Source organism: Sorex fumeus, unplaced genomic scaffold, assembly GCF_029834395.1.
Source record: "Sorex fumeus unplaced genomic scaffold, SorFum_2.1 ptg000063l, whole genome shotgun sequence".
NCBI classification, from domain to species: Eukaryota; Metazoa; Chordata; class Mammalia; order Eulipotyphla; family Soricidae; genus Sorex; species Sorex fumeus.
In genome coordinates, this window is record NW_026606120.1 from 21,133,447 (window position 1) to 21,155,454 (window position 22,008).

Sequence of the window (22,008 nt, forward strand, 5' to 3'; positions counted from 1 at the left end):
AAGAGAATGAAAGGATATAAAAGAATGATAAGGCTGGGGCCGGAGCAATAGTACAGCAGGTAGGATGTTTGCCTTGCATGCAGCTGACCCAGGTTTGATGCCCGGCATCCCACCCCAAGCACTGCCAGGAATAACCTCTGAACATCACTGGGTGTGACCCCAATAGCTCCCTGGAATAGCCACGTAAATACCAGGCAAGTGGTTCTCACAGCAAAGTGAAGGAGCAAGGGGGAAATGATTTACACAGACAATTTTAAGTAGACCTCAAACAGAGGCCAGTTCACAGAGATGGCAAAACAAGTATTTATTCACTTACTAATGAAAGCCTCAAAATATATACAACAAATACCTTAAGAACTTAGAAGAACAGAAACATTACAGTGGCGGCTTAAATTTGTTTTCTGATAACTCAAAGAATAGCAGAGAAGGCTCACAATACAGGAGAACTGAACAACACTTATGAACTAAGCTTAATCCATACTTATGAAACATTCTGCAGAACATTACCAATTTCAAGGAAAAATTAAAGACCTTACAAAGAAATTATATTCTGTTCATGAGTCAGAAGCCTGCATTATCAAAATATGTATCACTAAATCACTATCATCCTGTTGGTCAGATTGCCTCAAGCAGGCCCCAGTAACGTCTCCTTCGTCCCTAGCCCTGAGATTCTAGAAAGTGCCACATTCAAGGCTCCTTCAGGGTCAGGAGAATGAGACCCATCATTGTTACTAGTTTTTGGCATATTGAATACACCACGGGGAGTTTGCCAGACTCTGCCATGTGGGCAGGATACTTCTGGTAGCCTGCCAGGTTCTCCAGAGCAAGAAGTAGAAAATAAGATGTCACACGCCACAAATGCAGCCGCACACTTCCGTGAGCTGGGTTTTATAGTCTCTGGGTCTTGGCCATTGATGGAATTACATGGCGCCAGCGCCATGGCAGTTGGTTGGTGTAACGCCTACACACTGGAAGATGGATGGGGGGATCTGGGTGGAGGAGGCCCAGTCCTGATCCAAGCAGGCTTGGAGATCTACGGCACAGGCCCCGCACACCTGGGTTCCTCTTCGGGTTCCTTCATGCGTGAGGCTCGTCCAAACGTGTGGAGAGTGGGGTCATGCATAGCTATGGCTGGAACCAGAGATCTTCAGCTGCCGGGGCTCTGCTTGGGGTGGGGAGGGCAACAACCCACCCTCCTCCGAGGGGCCCTGGTGAAGGCAGCCAGGCGCAGAGGCAGGAGACTCTGCGCTGTTCTCTTCTGTGAGCTGGGTTTTATAGTCTCTTGGTCTTGGCCGTTGATGGGATTACACGGCACCACGGCAGTTGGTGGGTATAACGCCTACACACTGGAAGATGGATGGGGGATCTGGGTGGAGGGGGCCCAGACCCGATCCGAGTAGGCTTGGAGATCTACACCCCGGGTCCCACACACCTGGGTTCCTTTGCTAGTTCCTTCATACTTGAGGCTCATCTGAATGTGTGGAGAGTGGATTCAAGCATGGCTGTGGCTGGAACCGGAGGTCTGTTCGAGTTGCCAGGGCTCTGATCGAGGTGAGGAGGGAAACTCAACCCACCGGGGCCCCTTGGAGGAGGGTGGGTTGAGTTTCCCTCCCCACCCCATCAAAATATGTAAGCTCTCTAAATTATCTACACATTGACTGGAAACCCAATTTTGGGTTTTGGTGACCACATTCAGCTGTGATCAGGCCTTACTGAGGCTCCATGTTCAGGGATGACTCCTGGCATGGTTCGGGGACCAGGTCAGGGAAGGACAGTGCTTCATGCCAGCCCTGAACTTTCAGCACAATATTTTGACAAAAAACTGATACTCTGATCCCAAAATTCATCATGGAAATGTGAACGATATATATGAGACAGAAAAATGTAGAGGATTGGCACCACCTGATTCACTCACCACTTACTATAGTGCTAGACTGAGTGAGAGGGTACAGTGCTGACCTCGAGGTAGACATAGAAAAATGGCAGCACAATGTCCAAAGAGTGAGAAATTCCATTCTTTCCCTCTCTCCATCTGTCTTCTCTCCCTCCCTCCCTCTCTCTCGACCTCTCCCTATCTCCCTCCCTCTCTATCCCTCTCACCCACTCCCAGTCTCTCGACATTTTTAATCAGATTTCTGTATTTCCAGAAAACATCAGCCCATATCTAATATTTTATTCCAAAAAGTGAGTCATATGTCACATACACCTACAAATAACATGACACTGAAAGTGGAAACTACAGAAAAAAATTTTGCCTCTGCAGACTTATTTTGGTCAGAGCCAGGAATGTGAACCAGGGGCCCGTGATGCAGGGGTCCAGAGGAGCCACTGAGTCACAGTGCCACAGGAGCTCTCAGCACTGGAACACTGCAGTCACTTCAACGACTACCACAGGATAAGATGTGCCACCAACAAGCTGAGGGCCTGTTCTGCCGTTCACAGGCCTCAGAGATGGAAAACAGTCACTAAACGCGTCATTAGTGAAAGGTGAATTCAGTCTTTTTTTTTTTTTATTTAGGGAAACACCATGAGGTACAGTTGTAGACTTACAAATATTTGTGCTTGGGTTTCAATTATACAATGATCAACTACCCACCCCTCCACCAGTACCCATTTCCCACCACCACGGATCCCAGTATCCCTCCCACCCCCATCACCCCCATCCCACCCTGCCTCTGTGGCAGGGCATTCCCTTTTGTTCTCTCTCTCCTTTTGGGTGTTGTGGTCTGCAAAAGAGGCACTGAGTGCCAATCATGTTCGGTCCATAGTCTACTTTCAACATGCATCTCCCATCCTGGGAGGATTGTCCCAAAACCCTTTATTTGGTGCTCCCTTCTCTATCTGAGCTGCCCTTTTCCCTAGAATGCCCGGCTGGCCTCTAAGCCATGGAGTAATCCTCCTGGTACTGATCTCGGCTATTCTTGGGTAGTAATCTCCTGTTTTGTTACTTTATGTCCCCCAGATGAATGCAATCTTTCCATGTCTGTCCCTCTCTTTCTGTCAGTCTTATTTTTTAAAAGAGAGAGTGAAATAAACTGTCACTTCCTAATTCACACAGACAGAGCTAGTACACCTTCCCCTAGGAGTGTTTCTGCATTTCATCCCATTGCTTCCGGGCAGCTGCTTTCTAGGCTCCTAGACCCCTGGAGCACCGGCATGGTCGGGTGAGGCCCTGGTGGTCCTGGATACCCTCATCAACACAGGGTGTCAGCAGGGCCACACACCAGGGTCCCAGCATTAGCCCACGGGACTGCTTACCCCTGAACATCAAGGACTCCTTGAGAGGCCAAAAACAAAAATCCTAAAGCCCTACAGAATGAAAGATGTAACAAAACCATCTGAATCAGAACTGGAACAACAAAAAAGTAACACAGGCAGCTGACAGGATGAATCATCTGGTTTCCTATAACATCAAGTTGCTGGTTATTAAAAAAATTTAATAGACTTTTAACATCAAACCTAAGGTTGCAAGAATTTGAAGTGCTAAGTTTAGAGAGGATCACTGAGGGTCTGGAGGGGAAGGGTACAGCAGGCAGGGTGCTTGCACCGCATGTACCTGTGGTCCCCCAAGCCCACCGGGACTAAGAGTACAGAGCCACAGGTAAGCTCTGAGCACCGAAACAAAAGTGGCTGAAGAGACAGTGTTGGGGTGAAGGTGCTTCCCTTGCAAATGGCCAGTTTGAACTGCACTTGCATATGGCACTCCTGGGCTCCTACCAGGAGAGACCCTCACAGCCAGATGTGGCCAAAACAAAGAAATAAAAATTAGAATCACTAATGAACTTTATTATGCAAGCTGGACATAAAAGCGCAATTTAATAAAGTGCCATTGACTGAAAACATGCAACTGAAATGCTTCTGTACCATTCTCAGTTTGCTCTGCATAACCGCTCTGTGGTGAACAGTATCCTACCTTCCCCCGGGGTGGTGAGCACACACGCAGCAATACTGACTCAGTGACTCCTCGGGGACCCTGCTCAGCTCCCCAACTCAGTATCATCACCTGGGGACCAGGAGAGGGAGTGTCTGGCTTCAAGGAGGTTTGTATAGCTTTAGATTTGGAATTTAAATTTGTAACCCATTTTTAGTTAACTTTTGTACAAAAAAGATACTCTTGTGCTTTTTGGGGGGTGGGGTGGGTTGTTTGTTTGCTTTTTTGCACACGCTTGTCCAATCTGCTCAACATATTTTTCCCCCCACAGAATTATCTATTGTGCCCTTGTCAAATAATTCTATGGATCCATTTCTGAATTCGGCTCTGCTGAACTGAGCGGTGTCCAGCTTCTCCCGAGCAACACCATGAACTGGACCCTACAAATACAAGCTGTCTGTAATCTGCCAGTGTCCTGGTCCACCCTCATTCATAAAGAACACCCTCTTGGGATACCACATTCCTAGTCACCACTGTAGAAACCCAGTTGCACATGCCTGGACTCCGTGGTTTTTGATGAGAAATTTGGTCATCAAATCATTGCCTTCCTAGAAGTGATGTTATCTTTCTCATGGGTAGTGATTAAGTTTTAAGTCGTTTATGTATGATTGTGTCTGTTTACGGAAACCTCCTTGGTTAAATTGGTCGGGTGCACTTGGCTTCTTATATAAGCATGTTTATTACCTCCTTCACATAATTTGCATTCTCAGTTATTACTTTGTCAAATATTATTTTCTGAACTTCTTTCCTTGCCTTTCCTTCTAAGACTCATGTGACCCAAATAATAAACATTTTGGTAATGCTTATAGAACATGAAAGTCTCACTGATTCAATGTCTTTTTCTCTGGTTATTCATGTGAACGATTCCTACTGACCCATGTTCTCACTCTCTTTCTCCTGTATCTCTACTCTGCAATTCAGTCATTCAATGTTTCCTACTTGTATCGGTTTGGGGTGCATACCCAGCAGTGTTCAGGGACTGTCCCAGGCTCTGTGCTTAGGGAGCACTTCTGACAGTGCTCAGGGGACTATCTGTGGTGCTGGAGTCAACCCCAGGTCAGGTGCACGCCAGGCAAGCATCTTCCCCGCCGTACATGCTCTCTGGCCCCACTTATGACCAAAATTTCTACTTGTGGATTTGTTTTCTCTTTTACATGTTTAAAGATTGTCTGTTTGTGTGGTATAGGCTTAAAATTAAAAAGCATTACACCTTATGCTGCTGATGAAAAGGGGCAGCTGATCACAAACATCCAGACCACACTCTCCTCCCCACTCTGCTCCCAGGGTTTACATCCCTGAGATCAGAGGTTTTCCGCCATTCACACTGTTCACCTGTGAAATAGGAACTGTCCTCCCGTTGTTCATCGATTTACTTGAGCAGGCCCAGTAACATCTCCATCTTTTGAGACTTGTTGTTACTGTGTTTGGCATACCGAATACATCACGAGTAGCTTGCCAGGCTTTGTGTGAAATAAGAATAAGGCAGAAATAAAATACAGCACTTATGGAAGTACCTTGAATATTCCTTTTTAAAATTAGTATTATATAACTATAGGAATTTATCTTCCCTAGCCAAAAAAAATAAAAAACAACAAAAAACAAACAAAAAAAACCACCAAGGATGGCATATGCCCCTAGGTAAAATAGTTTAGCTTAGAATGCAAAGAATTTGCAAATATTCAGGGAAGAATAAAACGGCAGGAAAAAAAAATTTTTTTTAAGATGACTAACTGTAAATGTGTGCCAGGAAAGCCCAGAACAAGACTGTTTAGGGTCTTCTGGATGCTGGGGGTGGGGTTGGGGGATGAGGCAGTATGGACAAAACAGAACAGGACACTGGCAGGGCGTAATTTTTAAGGGTGCCCTCTGATAGCTATGCAGAATGTCCTGACCTTCATGCACCCACTGACTGTCACTCACTAACTATCCTTAATGTCTCGGTCAACAATGACTCACCTGTTGGGAGCCCAGTGTGGGTGGGCTGCATGGAATAAATGGCCAGTCTAAGAGCTCACTCACGGCTGCCCCGGCGACCTAAAGCCTGGACAGTCTGTGTGTATTTGTCTCATTCTTTATTACTGACCCTCACTGGGCAGTGGCTGAAGGTGCCAATTCGACTAGCATCAGACCTACAATAAAGATACCAGGACTAGAGAGATAGTAAGTACGCTCGCGTGTACTACTGTGCTCAATGCCCACAGTCAAAACCCAGTTCAATTCCTGGTTCCATCTATGAATGCCAGAAGTGACCTCTAAGCACAGACCCAGGAGTGGAATAAAATAAAATATAAATTAACATCTTACCCAGGTATATCTGGCATTGAGCAGTAGTAAGTATGTTGTGGACCAGCAAGAAATCTCTGTGGCTGGCAACAGTGGCATCGGTGACCACTGATGACCAGTGACCTAGAACCTGGTTTCATACACTATGAGACGTGGCCACATTAGTGTCACTCAACATGGAGGTTAAAAGACAAAACAAACAAACAAACAAACAAAATAGCAGAAGTGTGGAAAACGTGTTCTGATCCTTGAGACTCAAAGTTCCTCACAGAGGCAACCCCAGCACTCCTTACCCTGGGGAGTGAATTTCATTTTCCTGGCCTTCCGTGAAACCATTCAAACAAAAAAGCCACATCCACCCCCTGGATATAGAGGCAGCTCATCCCCCTGGGCAGCCTGACTCCATGGCTAGCACAGCACTGTTATCAGAGGTAACTGCATATTCCTGAGAGACCCACAAGCACATCCGATGGAGAAACTGCTACCAGCTGCATCTACCCAGCGCTGGTTGTTATGTGCTGGGCCATTCTCAGAAGCCTGAGACTGGAATCCATTTCTCAACAGCAATACGAAAAGGAAACACACTGAGTAGATCACTAACCACTCCTTGGAACTGCTCAGTAGTAACATTTTGAAATTCTGTGTCAGTTTGGAGCTGGAGTGACAACACGGTGGGTCCGGTGCTTGCCTGCCACATGGCTCACCAGGTTCAACCCCCAGCACCCCATGTGGTCCCCTCAGCTGGCCAGGAGTGAGGCCTGAGCACAGAACCAGGAGTAACCCCCGAGCACCACTGGTGTGCCCCCACCCCCAAACTATCTTTTGCCAGTGAATCTGAACCTCTCTTTCATCTTCGGCTGGCACCTGGTGATCACCTTCCTCACCCGGTTCTGACTGGGTCAGCTTTGCCTCAGGATCCACCGTGGTTATATCCAGGATGCAACTCCAGTCAGCCGTGGTCCATCCGGGTCCCATGCTGAGCGTGTCTGCCGTTCGGATGGAGAGGATGCGGACGGCCTGGCTGCTCATGCCACCCCCACCCTCCCTCTGCCCTCTCTCTCCCTGCACTGTCTCCCTCCCCGAGGCTCCCCCCTTGCTCTCTGCACCACAGTGCAGGGACTGTGGGGGCCTTGCTCTGTCGTGCATTCCCAACAACTATGTCTGTGACAAGAGACACATGGCCGATAGAGTTTAAAAACTAAATTAAAAGGCTCTCGTCTCCTCACCTCTTGAGACAACAGCTTTTCAAAGTGAGGAAATGGCTCCCTCTCGAACTCTTTGGTGTTTTGGAATCTTGGCTGCGGCCACCATCACGACTGCTAAGGAATGCATTTCCCAGTTTCTCAAGCATAAGCTAGGGGACATCTCTGGAGTTTTGTCTACACCAATGTCCACACTGGGGTCCTTTAGACCAGATCATTGGATTCCGGGGGGGGGTGGGAAGGGGGAGTGGACACGAAAGACAAATCTCACACTTTCCTTTCCAGCTCGAGGGCTAGAGGGAAAGCACAGCGGGCAGGGCGTTTGCCTTGTACGCAGCCGACCCTGGTTTGGTTCCTCCGCCCCTCTCAAGAGAGCCTGGCAAGCTACCGAGAGTATCTCGCCCGCATGGCAAAGCCTGACAAGCTCCCGGTGACGTATCTGATATGCTGAAAACAGTAACAACAAGTCTCCCAATTTGTTGTGAGATGTTACTGGCGCCTCCTCGAGCAAATCGATGAACAATGGAAGGACAGTGCTACAGTGTTACAGTGCCTTTCCAGCTCAGCCACTTTCCTGAACTCCACAATTTGTGCCCGACTGCTTGGTCAATACTGTGCCTGGATGCATGATTCACCTCGATCCAGCGTGCTCTGAACAACAGCCTCCAGCACGGCCGCAAGCCTCCTCCTTCCTAGCAGCCCCACATCCCCGGGGTCAGGGATTTATTTCCAGTCCCTCCAGTCAGAAGCCCCAAAGACAAGTGGAGTTATTTTTTTCTACCCCTCGAGTTCATCCATTCCTCTCTCATGTCTGGAGATTTTTCTGCTGTTCACCCACACCCCACCATGCCCGCCCCCCAACCTCGCTGGAACTCCACCTGAATTGTGGCGAGAGCCTGTCGGGCACAGCCCACCACCCAGCTCTGCTGTGTGGTGTGGCTCAGGGCTGAGCCTCCGGCCCGTTTCACAGGGTGCTCCCACCGCTAGCCTGCTCCGGCTGCTTCTCTCCCCCGTGCTCTGTGCTCCCTGGCGGCCCAGCACGGTGTACCCATAGACGACACCTATGTCACAAACCAGGCGGGCTCCCACCTCAGTCCCTTGCCCAGGACCTGCCTGCCGGAAACGCCCTTCCTCACCCTAAACTTCCTCAATTCCTGCCAGTCTTGGGGGTTTGCTGGTTTGGTTTCTGGGCCACAAATAGAGATACACAAGAGTGACTCAGAGGTTGTGCCTGGTGGTGCTCGGGGGCCGTACGAGATGCAGGGATGGAGCCCAGATGGACTGCGTCTAAGGCCGGCACCACTCCTGTCCATCTTAAAGCACCACTAGCTTCCGAGAAGCTGCCTCTGCGCCACCGGAGTGTGGGTCTGGCATCCCCGCCACCTCCTGTTGCACAGCAGTCTGCCCTCCTGCCCTGGCCACTGTTCCCAGGCTGGCGTGGGAGCCACACAGCAGGAGAGAGCGTCTCCTGACTTACTCCAAGCCGCAGGCACAGCGTCGAAATTGTCTGTAGTGTGAGGCTCGGGAGGTATCTGCTGAGCTGAATGAACACATGTGCCAAACACAAGAGAAAGTGTCTTGTCCTCCCTGTCTCTTATAAACTCAAGCAGATGGTGGACAGAAATTCATTAATTCCTAGTCATCAACTGTCTTGTTTCTGTTTGATCACAACTTTGAAAATAACAGGGCAGCTGTAACATTGTACACATGGTTTAATCTCTCCAGCCAGATATCAGACAGGCAACTCCAAGGTAGCACCCATCCCCCTTTCTCCTCCCCTCCCTCCCTCCCCCTCCAACTGGCCTGCTCTCTCTCTTCTCTCTCTCTCTCTCTCTCTCTCTCTCTCTCTCTCTTTTTCCTCGCCCCCCCCACCCCCCGGGCACATTTCCTCCAATGCATCTATGGGAAGCCAATAAGTAACTTCCCAAATACTCGAGTTAAACACTGCACTAGCTGTTGCGACACTGTGTGCCCTGAAACTCAGCGAAGAACTACAGCATGATGCCCTGAAAAGTTGTCACTGAGGCTGGAGAAAGAGCACTGTGGGTCGGGCACTGTCCTTGCACACAGCTGACCGGGTCCCCTATAGGGTCCCTGGTATACCCTGTAAGTTTCCCAGAACCTGCCTAGAGAGACCCCTGAGCACAGAGCAAGGTATAAGTCTCGAATGTGCCCCCTGCCCCCACTAAGATACATTTTATTGTATTCGGGGGCTACACGCAGTAGTGCTCATCAGGGATCATTCCTGATGGTGCTCAGGGGACCACAGGCAGCGTGGGGAATCAAAACCAAGTCAGTCGTGCATATTTACCCTGGAAATACATTGAAAGTACAAGGAAATGAGACTCCACGCTGTGTGATACATGTCAGGTGCGCTGGCCTCGGGACAGAGCCTTCTGCAGCTGACAGCTCTGACAAAGTGGCACTGTCCACAGTCCACCGCACCACCACGGAGTGTCCGGCATTACATTTTCCTTCTTCTGGAAACAGTGTGACCTTATTAATCAGATCAGCATAGAAGGCTCTTCTGCTATTTGGGAAAAAAAAATTTACCCTCCCAAGATAAAGATGAGCCACTAGAGAGTAAGAAAAAGAATCACATTCTGATGCGAATTCTAAGAGGATTTCAGCAACAAAACTCTCCACCATGACTACAGTGATTGGGTAACACACAAGAAGAAGGACTGAAGAACTCCATAACAGCTCCAGAGCACCTGGGGCCATGGCAGACAGCAAAAGCCAGCTCAGGGAGAGGAAGACCAGGGAACCCCACACCTCAGCTGGAGAAAGGAAAGAAGACAAAACCAGAAATTCTCATTCTGGTACCCCCAAACCCGGGAGCTCTAATGTCCAAGCCTTTCTGAATTTGTGTGATCATGCCAATTATTATTGCTGTTATACATGTTAACATGCCAATTACTGTTTTGCAAGAGAAGTTTCTTATAAGATAATGCTTCAAGTATACCCACAGCTAAGTAAATCACTGCCATGACCCAACACCAAAATTATCATCACCCAAAGCAAGAGACAGAATCTTAGCCCTGTTATCACAGGATATAAAATGTAGAGCATTGCCCTTGTACTTTTCTTGGTCATTTTTTTTTTAAAAAACCTCAACGTGAGGAAACCACCAAGCTGAATCCAAATAAGCCAGCCTTATTAAAAGAATCTGCCTGAACTCTTGTATTTGTTTTGATTTTGTTTTGGACCACACCCAGCTGTGCTCAGGACTTACTCCTGGCTCTGCACTCCATCACTTCTAGTGGGGTTTGCGTGACCATATCAGGTGCCAGGGACTGAAAACAGGTCAGCCATGTATAAGGTAAGTGCTCTACCCACAGTACCAGCCCTCTGGCCCCCAAATTTTCCAGAATTCTTCTTTTTTAAAAAAGAGAAAGTTTTATGGAAAACATGTCCAGACTGGGGCGGTGGGCCAAGTGGGCCTTGGGGAGGATTTTAGGGCGACACTCTGTGGTGCTTGGGGATCCCTCCTTGTGGGCTAAGGGAACCATATGGGGTACCAGGGATCAAACTTGGGCCGGCCACACGCAAGGCAAGTACTCTACCCTCTGTATTATGGCTCCAGCCCCACGTGCCCTGATTTTGAGGCATTATTTTTTTTTTAAGAAAAAGAAAAAAACACTTAGCTATATGCAATGTGTACATTTAACTGGTTCCCAAATGAGAAAAACAGAAAGAGTACCTACAAACGTTTTGAAACATCTGTGGAAACCTAATTACAGAACATAAGTACTATGAAATGTATGCTAACCTTGTTATGTCACTGTCACTGTCACTGTCCCCCCACTGTTCATCGATTTTCTCAAGGGGGCCCAGTAACGTCTCCATCGTGAGACTTTGTTGTTATTGTTTTTGGCATGTCGAATACGTCACGGGGAGCTTGCCAGGCTTTTGCTGTGAGGGCAAGATACTCTCGGTAGCTTGCCAGGCTCTCCGAGAGGGGCGGAGGAATCGAACTCGGGTTGGCCATGTTGGCTGCATGCAAGACAAATGCCCTACCCGCTGTGCTATCGCTCCAGCCCACCTTGTTAGGTAGAGGCATTAAATTTATGTTAATCTTGTGCCACAGATGAGTCCATCCTCATTTTTAGGGAATGCATACTGAAAAGTTTGTCTTCTTTTCTTGAAATACTGTGTAAATAACCGGACATCCTTCTGGGGGGTGGCAGAAGAAGGGGATGGGGAGGAGCAGATATGGAGGAGGGGGGTTAAAGTTCATTCACTGCCTTTGGGGCTAGTGCGATAGTACAGCATGTAGGGTGCCTGCCCTGTGCAGCCATCCCGGGTTCAATCCTTGGTATTCCATATGGTCCCCTGAGCACTGTCAGGAGTGCAGAGTCAGCCCCCAACCCCCACCCAAAAAAAAAAACCACATCGCCTTACAAATTTTGTGAGTTGGAATATTACAAAATAAAAAGCTAGAGAGAAGTAGGAGGACCACAAAAGGTAGAAACGCTCAACAGCTTGAGCATAATGCTGTGCTCCCAAGCACTGTGGTTCTAACAGTTATCTTGGTTATAAAAAGATTCTTGACATATACCCCAAATTTCCCAATAGGAGAGGCAGAAGCTGAAGGTCAAGAATGAGGAAATTGGCCGGAGAGATAGTGCAGCTTGGACTGCAGGTGGTTAATCTGGCAATATGGTCCCCTGAGCCCACCAGGAGTAATACCTGAGCACTGAGCTAGGTGTGGTTCCCTCCTCCACGCCCCCCCCCCCCCCAAAAAAAGCAAAAAATTTCTTTAAAAAGAAGTAATCTGGATGACCCATCTCAGGCACCAAGTAAGCTCATTCACCAGTCATGACCCAGAGACTCATAAATAAACCTTGAAGAAGATAACAAGTTGCAGAGATTGATCCAGGCCCCACACAAGGCTAAGTTGTCTGGCACCCAGAGAGGAGTGGGTGAGACCAATACCTGACCAAACAGAGCCCCGGCAGCTGAAAACCTCCACACGCCACAACCACCGCCATGCTCCAGCCAGGATGAGTTCATCCAGAAATTAATCTGTTGAAGCTCTCAGGTATACGGGTTTTGGAAGTGAAATCCCCAGGCTTTCACGAGTCAGCAATGGGTTAACCTCTTTCCATTTCCTGTACTTTCAGAGGTCCCAGCAGTCACACACACATGCCCCAAAGCTGCCAACCAGTTAAAAACTTAACTGTAGCTGTATCACCCTGTTAAAAATTCTGCACCTTTTGGAGTGTGCAGTCGCATCTGTGGCCAGGCAACATCTCAAACTCTCTAACACTGATAAGCCAGGAGCAGCACACCAGATTGGATGGGAAGTAATGTAGAAGGCAACCAAACTCAATTATCAAACTATAAAAACAGAAGGTGTGACCTGTAATAACAATATCCTAATAAACTCTTAAACAAGGGCTTCATGGGCTGCAGTGAGTAGGGAGTTGGCCTTGCACGCGGCCGACCCAGGATTGATTCCTCTGCCCGTCTAGCTACTGAGAGCATCCCGCCTGCACGGCCTAGCCTGGCAAGATACCCATGAAATATTCGATATGCCAAAAACAGTAATAAGTCTCCAAATGGAGATGCTACTGATTCCCACTCAAGCAAATCGATGAACAACGGGAGGACAGTGCTACAGACAGTGCTATAAGGGCTTCATGACTACAGGGTGAGGTATAACAATCTTCACTAACTTTCTTCTAAGGAAATATTTCTTGACCATTCTTTTAGCGAATTATTTAAAAATACAATATAAAATATATTATTGTGGGCCTCCTATGACGGCAAGCTTAAGAGGTGGTTAGTAAAACTGGAAATAATGGTGGTGGGATTGGTGTTAGGATATTATGTCTGTAACAAATCATCATGAATAACTTTATAAAAATAAATAAAATGACAAAAAAAGAAGTAATCTGTCTATATCTTCTATGTCAATAGTGTAAACTACTAAATTAAAGAATCTCACTTGTCTTATATAAAAAGTGCTTAAAGAATGGAGTTTGAGTTGCTGTTTTGTTTTTTTTTTTTTAATTTTTAATCAGGTCTGGAGTGACAGCACAGCGGGCAGGGCATTTGCCTTGCATGTGGACAACCCAGGTTCGATTCCATGCATCCCATATGGTCCCCTGAGCTACCGCCAGGGTTAATTCCTGAGTGCAGAGCCAGGAGTAACCCCTGTGCATTGCCAGGTGTGACCCAAAAAGCCAAAAAAAAAAAAAAAATTTTTTTTAATCACCAGAGTTATAAAGTTATTCACTAATATGTCTCAGACACACAAGGCCCAACACCAATCCCTTCCCCAGTGTTCACTCCCCCAACCCCCAATGTCCCGTTTTCCTCCCGCCACCCAGCTGTTGAAGCCTCTGTGATACGAACTTACCCCCTCCTCCACTGTCCTAGTGTACTTTCTCTCACATCCCCTCACCCCTGCACCAGCTGAGCTTCCTACTGAAGACCAGCCCTCCTGCGCTTTGTTTCTATTGCATTTGAAGCTTTTACTTCCCTTAAAAAGTTTCTTTACATCTGGCATATGAGAGATCATTGTCTGCCCTTCCCCTCAATGTGGTACTCTACAGTCCATTCGAGCAACAGCAAACTGCATGACCTTATCTTTTCTAAGTGCCAAAGAGTGCTCCGTTGGGTATATGTACCATAGTTTCTTTATCCAGTCGTCTGTTCTTGGGCACTTGGGTTGTTTCCAGATTTTGGCTACTGTGAGTGAACACAGGAGTGCAGATGTCTTTCCAGGATTGTGCTTTTGGACCCTAAAAGTATATTCCAAAGAGTGAGATTGCTGGAGAGAAACTCAACTGGTAGTTTTCTGAGTAATGACCAGACTGACGTCCCGAAAGGCTGCATCAGTCAACACTGCCACTGGCAATGAATGAGGGTTCCTTTTCACCCACATTCTCTCCAATACCATTTTTTTTTTGATGAGTGCCAATCTCCGTGGCATGAAATGTTGTTTCATTGTCTCTTGAATTTAAATCTCCCTGATTATTAGTGATGTAGGACATTTTTCATACGCCCTTTGGTCATTTTTTTTTTGAGGAAGTTTCTGTTCATCTCTTCTCCACATTTTTTGATGGGTTTGGGCTGTTTATTTTGTTTTTCTTGTAGTCATCTACCAGTGCTTTATATGTTTTGGATATTAAGCCTTCATCAGATTAAGTGGTGGGCAAATAATTTCTTCCAGGTGGGCTTTTTTGTATTCTGGACATCATTTTTTTTGAGGTGCAGCTTATGATTTAATGTAATCCTATTCATTTATCTTTACTTCCACGTGTTTGGTCAGAGGTGTTTCATCCCTAAGAGAGCATCTATGTACCTTATAGTTCAGATCTGATATCAAAGTCTTTAAACCACTTTTATTTGACTTTTGTGTATGGAATTAAAAGAGATCTGTGTTCATTTTTTTTTTTTTGCATGTGGCCAACCAAATTTTTCCATCACCATTTGTTGAAGAGGCTATTCTTGCTTCATTTCATATTTTCTGATCCTTTATTAAAGATTACCTGAGTATATACCTGGGTCTATCTTTAGATTTTCTTTTCTATTTAGGACAGGGGGGTAGAGTGTTTGCCTTGCATGTGGCTGACACGGCCGATCAGAGTTCGATTCCTCCGCCCATCTCAGAGAGCCTGCCAAGCTACCGAGAGTAACTCACCCGCACGGCAAAGCCTGGCAAGCTACCAGTGATGTATTCAATATGCCAAATACAGTAACAAGTCTCACAATGTTACTGGACCCGCTAGAGCAAATCGATGAACAATGGAAGGACAGTGACAGTTCATTTATGTGAGGGTTTGTCCTTATTCCAGTACCAACCTGTTCTAATTACTACAGCTTTGTAGTATAATTTTAGTTGAATTTTAAGTTTTAAGCCTCCCATCTTTTTCCCAAGTAATACTCTGGCTGTTTGGGGTGGAAGGTGGGGTACTGATCTATATCAGTTTCAGAAATGTTTATTTCTTTGAAAAATGTCATGGGTCCTTATAGAAACTGCAATGCATCTGTATAATGCTTTGGGGAATATAATGTATAATGCCATTTTCATGTCAATCCTCCCAATCCATGAGCAAAGAATGTGTTTCCCTTTCCCTGTGACTTCTTTCATTTCTTAAAGAAGTATTTTTACAGTTTTCTTTGTATTGATTTTTCACCTCTTTAGTTAACTGATTCCTAGGTACTTAATTTTCTGAGGTACAACTGTAATAGTGTTGACCTTTTATTATCTCTCCTTTCTATTTCATTATTTGTGTAGAGGAAAGTCATGACTTTGACGTCTGATTTTATAACCTGCCACTTTATTGTACAAATCTATCGTATGCAGAAACTTTGTTGTAGGGTCTTTAGGGTTTCTAAATATAGTATCATGTCATCCACAAATAGTGTGAGAGCTTGACTTCTTCCTTTCCTATCTGGATGCCCTAGATATCTTTTCTGGCCTAACTGCTGCAGCAAGTACTTCAAATACTATACTGAATAGAAGTGGTGAGAGTGGGCAACCTTCTTTTGTGCCTGATCTTAGAGGGAAGGCTTTTAACTTTTCCCCAAGTTGCCGTTTCTTAAAGGGAATTTCATTTTTCACCATTGGAGCATCTCCCAGATGGAAGAAAACAGGAAGTTTAGCTACTTTCCTAAGGGAAGAAATACTAGAGAATGAAACAGGCTCTGCAGCACACCAGCACAGCTCACGTGATTCTGAGTACTGACAGGAGGGTACTGAGGTCTTAGCTACTTTAAACTTAACTAGAGCTTTAAACCATTAACATTATATTTTATATGCTGTAACATTTTTCTAGGCTGGAGCGATAGCACAGTGAGTAGAGCATTTGCCTTGCACACAGCCAACTTGGGTTCGATTTCTCTGTCCCTCTCAGAGAGTCTGGCAAGCTACTGAGAGTATTCCGCCCGCACTGCAAAGCCTAGCAAGCTACCCATGATATATTCAATATGCCAAAAACAGTAACAAGTAGTCTTACAATGGAGACGTTACTGGTGCCCGCTCAGCAAATTGATGAACAACAGGAGGGCAGTCCTACAGTAATGTTTTTCTATAGTCAAGATATATATATGTGTGGGGACTGGAGCAATAGCACAATAGATAGGGTGTTTGCCTTCCACACGTCCAACCCGGGCCCAATTCCCAGATCCCATATGGTGCCCTGAGCACCGCCAGGGGTAATTCCTGAGTGCATCGCCAGGAGTAACCCCTGTGCATCCCCAGGTGTGCCCCAAAAAGCAAAAAAAAAGGATATGTGTGTGTGTGTGTGTGTGTGTGTGTGTGTGTGTGTGCGCGCGCGCGCGCACAAACAAAAGTACCGGTTCATTTAATAGTCCATCACACCTACTTTCTAAACCACACCAGCTCTAATACTTTCTTCCTGTCCCTCACGGGCTCAGGAGTCCTCAGCAAGCCGTGGTCCTCTGCACCCAGAGACACAACACTTCAGTCTGTCTCGCCTTCACTTCTGAATCTTCTCTTCCTTCCAGGACTCTTCTCATAAGAGTAAAGGTTCCTTCAGATAACCCAGAATAAATGTAAGATGCTTAACTTACTTTTAACTCTGTAAAGACTTTGTTCTGGGCCGAAGAGATAGGTAGGGTGCCTAACCTGCATGTAGCAATCTAGGTTCAATCTATAGCACCTCTTATGGTCTCCAAAGCACTGCCAAATGTGATTTCTGCATACAAAGCCAGGAGTAAACCCACCCTACACCCCACACACCCCCAAAAAATTAAAACAAAGAAAACAACTCTTCTTCCAAATGAACTCACATTTCTCATGTTCTGGATTATTGACCAGGGGGAGGGTAGGAGGGGTTGTGGGCGTGTGTGCACGCAGAGGGTCTTTCACCATTCATTCAACTATAGTCAACTGCCTTCCCAATCAATGCTTATTTCTCAAAGAATTTTAAAAACATTTCATATTCTTTTTTAAACCTAATTTTATCTTCTATGCCAATTAAAATAGCGTTTTCATATACTGCTAATGTAAGAAACTGCATTGAGTCACGTTCGTGTTTTCTATTTTACTTTCTGCCGGTGTCCTCTTCAGGACATATACCCCTATGATGATACGATCAAACAGGAGTTTAGCCTCTTCAGGACCCAAGATGCCTGATGTGTTCCGCAGCGCTGCCTCGGGACTCTTACCCTACTGCTGTTCCTCACTCACACACACACACACACACACACACACACACACATCCTCAAAGCCTGTCTGTCTTTTGAAAGAACACCGTTGTCCAATAGGAACAACCCCAAATAAGATCTGGCATAGCGGGAAACGTGTCAGGCGTAAGATTCCATCATCAGCGCAGGAAATCCTGGACCGAAAGGGGGTCCCAGAGAAGCGGGTCACTGTCTTCTACACAGTGGCAGCCTCACAAGCAAACCACCCCACTGGTCCTGCCGTTGGCACAGGGAGACAAGAAAGGGGACAGGAAGCAGAAGACATTCCGCGGGGGACACACAAGTGTCCACCTACTTGGAAGTTTGGAAATATCAGAGCCCTCCTTAAGAGGTGACTGAAACAATGACTAAGAAGTCAGGAGACCCCGGAAGAGCAGCATCTCAGCCGCCTGCGACACACTCACCCCCAGGCTGGGCCTCTATTAGGAGCTTCCCTACAGGAACAAGCGAGAGGGGTCTCTGGGTCTCTGGTTACTGTCCCAGCTTACTATACCTCGTGCCCCAGCTGGAGGAGTAAATCAGGGGCAGACCCTGACCGGAGGGCGTGGGAAAGTCCTACCTCCACCGGGAATGATCGCCAGCTTGGTCTCAACCAGGCCCATTTTGGCAGAGGACGCTACAAAGGAAGAGAAAGTGCAGCAGCATCTGTGTGAGTGAATTTCAAACAGGGCTGGAAAAGTTAGTCGAACAAGCTACAAATATTCCGTTTACTAATGGAAGCTGTGTTGCAAATACTTTTTTAAAACCACTTCAGAGGCACTGAGTTATGGAGATGAGTAAGTACACTCCGTAACACAGATGACAAGACTCCCCGTTTTCTGTTAAAAGTGACTTGGCAGTGAATTCACTTTTGAGCAGCAAGGTCAGGGTTGTGACTATCTGCCTAATGCTGCCAGAGCATTTGGGAACCTTAGATGCCGTCAATTATTCAGAATCAGGAGAGAAGCTGGAGCTGACAAGCACTGAATTCTTCAGTTGCCCAAATAGGCCTCCAGATCAGCAGATAACATCAGATGTGGGAACTTCTCACAAAGTCGCTAGTTACCTTCAACAAATGGCTTTACTGCTCTGACAGCTGCACCAGGTTCCTCTTTTCTTTCTTTTTTTTTTTGGTATAGCTACTTAAAAACATCTTAATTATTCTTTCATCTGCATATTCAAACGTAGTTGGACTAGTCCCCACATCCTAATTCCCAGAAACTGTACTCTTTCAGAGATAAATTACATAGTCCTGAGCTTTATCAACGTCAAATCCAGTGATTTTAAGTCAGAAAATTAACCATCAAAACTCAAGGGCCAAAGAAAAAAAGAAGTCGTGAATTCGCAAATTACAAATCCCTCCCCCCAAAAAAGGGTCACCAAATGATGATGTTTACTAAAAACATCATCACGCAGACTCTAGTTTTGGTTAGTTCTGGTTCGGGGGCCACACCCGACAGGCTTGCTCTTGGCTCTGCACTCAGGGGTCACTCCGGAGGGCTAGGAGGACTCTAGGGGGTGGCAGGACTGAACCCAGACTCTATTTTTAATAACATTTGGTCAGCAGTGGCAGGCAGCAGACCAAGAGGACACACAGCATGAGCACTTGCTTCACCCCATGTGTCTGCCATCCCTGACGACACAGGTCACTGGCACCACCAGGATGACGTGTGTGCGGTGTTCCTGGTGGCTACAGGAGTGGGGCTGGCACGTCACACTGCTTGAGTGTGAAATCCCAGCTCAGCCACAAAGCGGGGGTTGTGGCTTCCTTTCTCTCCTGTGTGCCCTCCTGCACTGCAAAGCACCTAGCTGCCAGGACTGTGAGACTATCAGAATACCCGGGGAACTACAGATGCTATGAATTGTTTCTCATTATTCACTAAGGATAGTTCGGAGTCTGGACAGGAGACTGGAGTGATCAGGTTTGATCCTGGCACCTCTTAAGTTCCCCCGGGCCCCACCAAGAGTGATCCCTGAGCAGAGAGTGAGTCAGGAGTCAGGCCTGAGTAGTCAGGTGGAACCCCCCAAAAAAAAGGACTGGACAAGGCACATTAAGCACATAGTAGACCCAGTCACAGTCGTCAGCCCCAGCAACAGTCATCTCCCTGCATGTACAGGAGAAAGCTGGGAAAACCCAGCTCAGCCCAAACCAGGTCTTCATCCCAGCCCACCTCAGACACCATGAGAGACTGCTTTCTTGACTGAAATGTCAATTATTTCTAAGGTCTGAAAGCATTCCTCCTAGAAGGAATTGACATGCCTCTCTTTTATCACAGATTAATGATGATATAAAAAGCTGGGGGGAAAAAATTAAACAAATAGCACTTCAAGTATTTCATAACCCAGCAGAAACTTTCTGTAAATACTCTAGGAACCATCTGGAAAGAAAGAAACACTGAAAATTGACTCGACAGTAAATACAAACTTCATTGGTTTTTTGTTTTTGTTTTTGTTTTATAGAAAGAAAGTTTGTCAGGGATTCCACCTCACCTGCTACTCGTATGTCACAGGCCAAGGCCAGCTCCAGGCCCCCGCCGAGGGCCAGCCCGTCGATGGCCGCGATCGTGGGCACCGGGAGATTGGCTGCAAAGGAAAGGAACAAGTCACGGCTTCTCCGGGAGAAGAGACGGCCTCACCACGCATCTACTGTCTAAGCAGGAGGGGGTATTCCAAATATCGGTTTTCTGTCTTGCCATAATCAAAATAAGCATTTATTTCACTGTAGTCTTCAAAAATAAGTAACAATAAATAAATACAAAAATAATTAACGCAGTGCTTCATCACATAAATGTAACTTCAGGAGGGGGGGAGCAATAGTATAGTGGGGAGGGGGCGTGCCCAAGTTCCATCCCTAGCACCCCACAGGGTCGCCGAGCCCCACCAGGAGGGATCGCTGAGCGCAGCGCCAAAATAAGCCCCAAGAACCCCAAAACAAAACAAAACAAAAAAGGTCTAAGTAGGGGCTGGAGTACAGCAGGCAAGGCGCTTGTCTTGCATGTGGCTGACCTGGGTTGGATGCCCAGCACCCCAGATGGTCCCCCGAGCACCACCAGGAGTAACTCCTGAGCACAGAGCCAGGAGTAAACCCTGAGCACCACCGGGTATGGCCCAAAAAACAAAGAAAAACATGTAACTTTAAATCCTTTCATATCACTGAAATGCTTCCCTAAATACTTTTCACTAATAGAATTCCATTCCACTCTGACTTCTTAATCTCCACACTTGCACGTTTTGTCCATACAAATCTCAAGCTGAAAATTCTGCGGGTTTTGTTGGGTGTTTAGAATTACAGTGACATTCAAAGAAGAGGCACATTTACTCAAAACAGCAGCCAATTCGGGGCGAGGCATCAGCCTGGCACTCGACCTCCATCACTTGCTGGTAAGTGCAACGGTGCACAGGAATAAATGCCCCCCGGCAGAGAGAATGTCCTCGAGAAGGTTCTGGGGATGTGCCCAAAAGTACAGCTGAGGTCCAGAACTCACAACCAGACTTTCTCGAGCGTAGAAACAATATTATGTTAGCAAGAACTTTTTTGCAATATATGGATTTCATCTTTGTAAATGATTTTTTAAAAAGCTAATCAGTTGATTATTCTAAGAGGTAGCACCGTAGCACTGTCCTCCCGTTGTTCATCGAGAGGGCCCAGTAACATCTCCATGGTGAGACTTGCTGTTGCTGTTTCCGCATATCGAATACACCACAGGGAGCTTGCCAGGCTTTGCCATGAGGACGGGATACTCTCGGTAGCTTGCCAGGCTCTCCGAGAGGGCAGAGGGATCGAACCCGGGTCGGCCACGTGCAAGGCAAATGCCCTACCTGCTGTGCTATCTCTCCACCAGTTCTAAGAGGTAGAATATGAAATTAAAAGATACAATCCCTAAAAATCTCTCCCATTGGTATTCAGATAGGAGACACCCTATACACAGAGATGTTCATGCCCCGACAGCTTTTTAAACTTATACAAACTTGGTGAGCTACACTGAGTCTCATTCCTGCATAAATGAACTTGTGGGATGAACACATTTTCAGCGCAGTCAGGAAAGGTTAGGAAGGGGTGCATGTAGATTCTGCCCACGAAGGTCAGTAATTTTCTGGGAGAGCAGGGGATATACGGGACTTGGAGCAGCATTCAACTATCTGTACCAAAAGGATGGGAGAAATCCAAAGGTGCCTCAGGCAACAAACTTAATGCACACTTTGAGAAAAAGAAAAGGGTGGGGGGGAAACGGAGAGCAGCTACATCAGTGTTTGCAGTCGGGAAATGAGCTTCATGGAAAAATATTATCTAGTGTTAGTGTTACCTGACCAAAAAAAGCGGAGGGACGGGGGGGGAGGGGAATGGTCAATAAATACAATGATAAATTAAGGTCTGTTGCCAAGGAAGACATCTCTGCCAGTAAGACAGGACTGCCCACTCCAGGCTCC

General features: G+C 46.6%; 1 protein-coding gene across 2 annotated transcripts in view; it reads right to left on the reverse strand.

Annotated features, from left to right (window-relative positions):
- AUH (AU RNA binding methylglutaconyl-CoA hydratase) overlaps nucleotides 1-22,008 on the reverse strand; it is a 148,450-nt gene that overhangs the window by 66,156 nt on the left and 60,286 nt on the right. Inside the window, exons 5-6 of one of the 2 annotated variants that reach the window (XM_056127076.1) lie at nucleotides 20,071-20,163; nucleotides 18,161-18,217 (exon numbers count right to left, since the gene is read on the reverse strand). The exons of the other annotated variant lie outside the window; for it this stretch is intronic. Of the exons in view, the coding sequence (XP_055983051.1) occupies nucleotides 18,161-18,217; nucleotides 20,071-20,163 (150 nt within the window). The remainder of the gene's footprint in view (nucleotides 1-18,160; nucleotides 18,218-20,070; nucleotides 20,164-22,008) is intronic. 2 annotated transcript variants of the gene reach the window in all.